This window comes from Sinocyclocheilus rhinocerous, unplaced genomic scaffold (genome assembly GCF_001515625.1).
Source record: "Sinocyclocheilus rhinocerous isolate Xijiao unplaced genomic scaffold, SAMN03320098_v1.1 scaffold1367, whole genome shotgun sequence".
Lineage (NCBI taxonomy): Eukaryota > Metazoa > Chordata > Actinopteri > Cypriniformes > Cyprinidae > Sinocyclocheilus > Sinocyclocheilus rhinocerous.
The window spans coordinates 73192-80508 of NW_015631710.1; the positions used below are offsets into that span (position 1 = coordinate 73192).

At 36.8% G+C, this 7317-nt stretch overlaps 1 protein-coding gene across 1 annotated transcript in view; it reads left to right on the plus strand.

Annotated features, from left to right (window-relative positions):
• Nucleotides 1-7317, plus strand: part of LOC107741824 (unconventional myosin-IXa-like) — an 85275-nt gene that overhangs the window by 46174 nt on the left and 31784 nt on the right. The window contains 5 exon segments of the mRNA XM_016554605.1: nucleotides 3579-3695; nucleotides 4161-4295; nucleotides 4390-4511; nucleotides 5582-5723; nucleotides 5917-6118. Of these exon segments, the coding sequence (XP_016410091.1) occupies nucleotides 3579-3695; nucleotides 4161-4295; nucleotides 4390-4511; nucleotides 5582-5723; nucleotides 5917-6118 (718 nt within the window).

Below are 7317 nucleotides of genomic sequence, written 5' to 3' on the forward strand. Positions count from 1 at the left end.
GTGTGTGTGTCTTTATGTATGTGAGAGAGAGAGTGTGTGTGTTTGTCGTGACTTGTGTGTGTGTGTGTGTTTATGTGTGTGAGAGAGTGTGTGTTTGTCGTGACTTGTGTGTGTGTGTGTGTTTATGTGTGTGAGAGAGTGTGTGTTTGTCGTGACTTGTGTGTGTGTGTGTGTTTATGTGTGTGAGAGAGTGTGTGTTTGTCGTGACTTGTGTGTGTGTGTGTGTTTATGTGTGTGAGAGAGTGTGTGTGTGTGTGTTTATAAAGATACACAAACTCAGTAGTTTATCCAGAAACCCCAGTGGTTCAGAAACACACACACATCATTTAGTTTTATTTATATATATATTATATTTTTAAATATATTTCTGTATAGGTTTTATTAATTTTTTATTTTTTATTTTAACTTTATTAGTTGTATCACTTTATAATTGTTTATTTATTTATTTTAATTTATTTAATACATTTTATTTGTATTTATTGATTTTACTTGTATTTTATTTTATTCATTTTTATTTTATTTATTTTTTCAGAGACACACACACAGATGCAGGTTTTTCTGTGATCTTAACGATGAGTGATACTTAAATTTTCCTCTATGTGATCAAAACAACTCTCAACTCTCTTTAAATGTTAAAGTGATGTGAATAATGAATCACGCAGGGGGAGTTTTATATAATGTTTCGTCCCTCCTCCAGAGTTTGGCTAAAAATAAAAGTTGAATCAATAATGCAGGAGCTTCTTCTGCAGAACTGAACATGAGCTTGTGTTTTATTATGAATATAGTCTGCGTTTAAATCCATCAGCTTTTGGCCTGAATGTCCTTGAGTCTCTCAGCAGCCAATCAGCTTCATTCTTCCCATCAGGCCCGGCGACGCACGTACGCTTTCTCATGCTGCTGCACGTTTCATGGGTGTTAAGTGGAGAGTGTTTTATATGTTTTGGCTCGTACAGGTTCAGTAAGTGGGGTTCTTGGCGGTGGCTGCAGCTTTATGGGCTTTGCACGTGCTGAAGGAGATCTGTGTGCCGCTTGAGCTTTAAATCAGCTGAGACTCAAACCACACTAAAACCTAAAACACACAGAAGATTGTTGAGGAATATTTTGGAATAAATAACACTTGAAAAAATAAGATTCTTCAATTGCACTCACAGATGTGGCGCACACTGTAGCCTGTATCTTTTCATTTCAAAGTGCGAAAGAAACTATGAGCATGCAATGTTGCAGTTATGTCGTCAGTTAAGTCATGAAGTTACCAAAAAAGCTGCCTTAAAACTGTGCATGCATAAGTATTTGTTATTATATGAGTCAGATTTAAGAACTGTATCCTGAAATGGTTTTCCAAACCGTCCTGGAGCAGCAGCACTGTCTCCCTCGTCTAACACACCCGATTCAACTCGTCAGCTCATTACAGAGACTTTAAGAGCTGAAGAGAGTCAGAAAAGGTAAAGAGTTATGAGAAACTTCATAACGTTCAGCAGCAGCAGCTCTTAAAGCATCATAACCAGCTGCTGTGATGCTGTTCATCAAAGAACAAAAGACAAAAAGAACAAATCAATAATTTCTGTAGCTTTAAGGATTCATCTGTATTTATTTTAGAATTTAGTGTTTGATAACTTTATCAATTTCTGTATATTTCCTGCTTGCTGAAGGGCAGATGTAGCTGAATATGACATATATTATAATGGGTTTATGTGAAGATTGTTTTAAATTCACTTAAATTAGAAGTTGTTATTTTTTAAAGTCTAATGAATGTTAAAATTGACAGCTCTCAGTTATACTGTAATGTTGAATGGCTAGTCAGTGGTTAAATATTATGAAAAAGAAAATAATTTTCATAGAGACATCAGCAGTACTGGTATCAGTGATACTCGCCTTCTGTCATAAAAAAAAGATGTCATTAAACAAATATTAAAAATATACTGTCTTTGTTGTTTCTACATTAATTTGAAGATTGAATGTGAAATTATTCTCTACAACAAAGACCTGGAGGATTCAGACAAGGTACAAACACACACACATAAAGACTCAAACACACACAAACTCACACAAAAACACAAAAACTCACACAAACACAAAAACTCACACAAACTCACAAAAACTCACACAAACACAAACACAAAAACTCACACAAACTGACAAAAACTCACAAAACACAAACTCCTAAAAACTCACAAAACACAAACTCCTAAAAACTCACAATACACAAACTCACACACTCACAAAAACACAAACACACACATGCATACGCACACTCACACACACACACGCACGCACACACACACACTCGCACACTCACACACACACTCGCACACACACTCACACACACGCACACACACATGCACATGCACACTCACACACACACACACACCCGTGCACACTCACACACATACTCGCACACACACTCACACACACACACACCCATGCACACTCACACACACACGCACACACACACACTCGCACACACACTCACACGTCAGCTGCATCATCACAGCTGCTCACAGTACTTCAGATGTAATGTTATGCTCTGTGAAAGGTGTGTATATATTTATTCACACAATAGCAAGTAATAATCCTAGTATACACATTTTTTTTGTAGTGACTGATTGTTCATCAATGTCTTTGAAGATTGAATGTGAAATTATTGCAACATAAAAGTATATTTAAAAATGTTAAAGTTAGGTGGGATTAATCGTGATTAATAATTTTAAAAAAAAGTGCGATTAATTAGTTGATTATTTTTAATCGATTGACAGCACTAATACTATATGTACATATTACCTATACTTTATATGTATATTTATTCATTATATATGTTTATGTAGGTTTTTAATTGTTTATATGATCTACACTGTAATTATTTATTTATTTATTTTTGAGGTTATAAATAAAACAAAGATTAGTTGAGTACGTTTTACAATAAATATGACTTTCTACTTTAATTTTTGAATTTAGCATATAATTCAGTGTTACTTGCCATTTCTTTGTAATTAATTGTGAAATTTGCTAGCAATTTCTGAGTGAAAATTTCAGTTTTTCAATTTTTCTTTCAGTATTCATACACACACACACACACACACAGGTTTTTAATGACTCCTGTGATGGCATGCTACAGGTTTGTGTGACACGGGAAATGACGACTTGGAAATTCAGGGACGTTTCAGTGTGTGAGACCACAGTTTCCCCTAAACAAGCCTGAGACACACACTTTCCCCTGCAGAAACACAATCTCACTGTAATATCTGAGTTTCATACAGTGCTTTCAGTTATTGAAGCAGCAAACACGTCCTCTGCTTTGTCCTTGTTTTATCTTTATTTCTCATTGAACGTTGGGTCTGTTCTTCGGTTGTTGACACTTGACTCTGTAGATACTGGTGATTTCAGGCAAACATCACTCTCGTTTTCCTCACAAAATGTAAAAATCTAGTTTGAGCTGTTCATGTATTTCCTGATTTAGTTACATTGACTGGCTATGAGTGAGTATGTGTGTGTTTGTGTGATGAAGATCTGAGACTGTAAACACACACACACACACACACACACGTGTGATGGCGGTGATTGACAGGTGTGTGTCTGCACAGGCGGGGACGGTGAGGGACTCGATGGCCAAATCTCTGTATGGCGCTCTGTTCGACTGGATCGTCTTCCGCACAAACCACGCACTGCTCTACAACAAAGACCTGGAGGATTCAGACAAGGAACAAACACACACACATAAAGACTCAAATACACACAAACTCACACAAAAAAACACACGCACACACACATGCACATGCACACTCACACACACACACACCCGTGCACACTCACACACATACTCGCACACACACTCACACACACACACACCCATGCACACTCACACACACACGCACACACACACACTCGCACACACACTCACACGTCAGCTGCATCATCACAGCTGCTCACAGTACTTCAGATGTAATGTTATGCTCTGTGAAAGGTGTGTATATATTTATTCACACAATAGCAAGTAATAATCCTAGTATACACATTTTTTTTGTAGTGACTGATTGTTCATCAATGTCTCTTAGCTCTGACTGAGAGTCATGGTGTGGTGAAATCACGCGTGTCACGCTCCTGCATCAGTGTTCAGTTGCACATTGTCGTGATGTGAGATGTGTGTGTGTGTGTGTGTGTTTCAGATCCTGTCCATCGGCGTGCTGGACATCTTCGGCTTCGAGGACTACGAGAACAACAGCTTCGAGCAGTTCTGCATCAACTTCGCCAACGAGACGCTGCAGCATTACTTCAACCAGCACGTCTTCAAACTTGAGCAGGTAACACATCTTATTATAACAGAATCTGATCACGAGTGCCGTCGTTTACTGTGATCATCAGTGACATGTGTGTGTGTGTGTGTGTGTGTGTCAGGAGGAGTATCGGTCGGAGGGCATCAGCTGGCACATGATCGACTACATCGACAACACGGCCTGCATCGACCTCATCAGTAAGAAACCCACCGCGCTGCTCTACCTGCTGGACGAGGAGTGCAAGTGAGTCTCTGACATCTGAAGCCTGTCTGACAGAACCAGCTCTCACAGTTATCATGCAGCACACTGTGTTTCCCTCACTTTTCCTTCATTAAAGTATTCTTGTTTGGATTTCACAGAAATGTGTAGTAAATATTAAGCTACAGTAGAAGCCGATTCCATTGAATTTAGTCACACTAACGTTTATTTAATTCTTTATTATCATTATCGTTGTTGTTTGTTATACTGTTGTAGCATCAGAAAACTGGATAGTCATCACAAATATTAAAATCAGTTTTATTTTTATAGTATTTTTGCTGTTTTTTAAATAATTTTTTTAAATGTCTGTATAGTTTTTATAAATTTTTTTTTAGTAATTTTTGTTGTGTTTTTATTTATTATACTTTTTTTGTTAATCATTTTATTAATTTTTTTTAATTTTATGCTCTGTTCTTGTATAAACTTAATTACTAATCAAATATTGCGATTATTTTTATATTTGTGTATTTAAAATGTGTATATTTACTAATCAAACTTTGAAAACTAATATTTCATATTTATTTGTAAATCCTATATGCATTTGTTATTCATATATATATATATATATATATGTGTGTGTGTGTTTTTATTATTATTTTTTATTTATTATTTTTATTTCAGTTTTAGTTATTTTAGTACTTCAGGTTAAAATAAAGGAAAAGTTGCATTGCCAACCAGCATAATAATATTATTTCAGTTAATTTTCATTTTGTTTTAAGTAATGAAAATGTTTTTTTTTTATGGCTTTAGTTTTAGTTTCAGTTAACTATAATAACCCTGAATGAAAGGATAAAAGCCTGAATAAATTATTTTAAATAAATATCAAATATTGATATATTATAAATAATATATCAAATAAAAAATTAGTTTTTGATTTTAGTAAAGAAGTTAATTTTATACAAATATAAATATAATATGAGCAACAGACTGTTAATAGATACATTATTGTTATAAATCTATTTCTGTTTAGTAACAATTCTATCATGAAATAGTGATCACATATTAACGACTGGAGTGTTTGTATAAATGTGAATGTTGTTGTGGTTGGTTTGTAGTTTTCCGCAGGCGTCTAATCAAACTCTGCTGGATAAGTTTAAGCGGCAGCACGAGGGAAACGGCTACATCGAGTTTCCTGCCGTCATGGAGCCGGCGTTCATCATCCGACACTACGCCGGCAAAGTCAAATACAGCGTCAGGGTGAGAAACCACGCTTCAGAGACTCTCAGACCACATCTCAGACCACCAGAGTGTGTGTGTGAGTGTGTGTGTGTGAGTGTGTGTGTGTGTGTGTGTGTGTGTGTGAATGTGAGTGTGTGTGTGTGAGTGTGTGTGTGTCTGACCTCTGACTGCAGACTGTATATGTATATGACACGTTCGCTGTGTCCTGCAGGACTTCAGGGAGAAGAACACGGATCACATGCGTCCGGATATCGTGGCTCTGCTGAAGAGCAGCGGAAAGGCTTTCATCTGCGGCCTGATGGGAATCGATCCTGTGGCCACCTTCCGCTGGGCTGTGATCCGCGCCTATTTCAGAGCGCTCGTCGCCTTCAGAGAGGCCGGGAAACGACACCAGGAGAAGACGACGACGAGCGGTGAGAAACGCCAGCATTTACTCGACACTGTCGTTACTGTATAATGCACTAAACCAGATCCTGGAACTGTTTTAGATATCATAATAGTGCCAAAGTATCAATTTCAAAACAATGACAAAAAAGATTTTTTAAATAATACAATTATATGCATTTTACAAATGATTAAAATGATTATAAATAAATAAAAAAGTATAATAATTATTATAAATAATTTTATAATAATAAAAAACTATAATTTCAGTGTGTAATAAAACATTACAAAAATAAACTATTCAAATGAACACACGCATTTATTTATATACAGAGTTCTGGCATGAAACTCTAGATGGCGCAGTCCGATAGGTCTAACTCAATCTGACCTAATGACATCATTATCACATGGCACAGCTGATTGGTTCTCTCTTGTATCGGTAGCCAATGATCTCGCTGCTCAACATTCAAATATATGACTAGTGCTTGCCGTAGCAGTTGCAGCTTGCTTCAGAACAGCGAAATCAACATTTAAGATAAGTGAATGCTCTTCTAATCCATATCGCTGTGTGTATTGCGTGGTCTGCCTAATTGATTTCAAAAATTAGCAACCATAATCAAGTTTAAACTAAGTGTCATGTTAGCAGTTTGTATTGTATGCAGGAGCGAATATCAAGCATATTAGCAGCAGCAGCATTTAGCATCTGTGTTTACAGCTGGTGCAAAACACAGTTTAGACCTTGTAATCGCTCTGAGTACACGCCGATAGTAACGGACATGAAACAGGTTAAATGAAATAAGCATTCTTGTGTATGCATTTCAACGGGGGTTCGCCATATACATCGGCGATTATCCCAGTGTTCACGTTCGTTATTTCTAAGGTCGATGTTTTCATTGTGATGAGTGTGTGGTTGATTTCAGCTACAAGCAGCGTCAGAAGCACACACTTATCGCAGTAATATCAATGACAGTGTTACAGGAGACGCTGAAGATCAATATCTACGGCTGTAACAGTTAGATCAGAGTGAAATGCGTTATGGGTAGTGTAGTTCGGAGAAATGTGCTCGTGCCACGTGTGCTCTCACTGTGCTGTGTAATTCAGAAAACGGAGAAAGAACATTTATATTCTGCTTTTATTTCAGTTCATTCAGGTCAGTCCTCCCAGGGGTTTTTGTGCACTGTAACTTTGACAACTTTTATCTGCACGAGAGAGTAAAATGGCATGCATC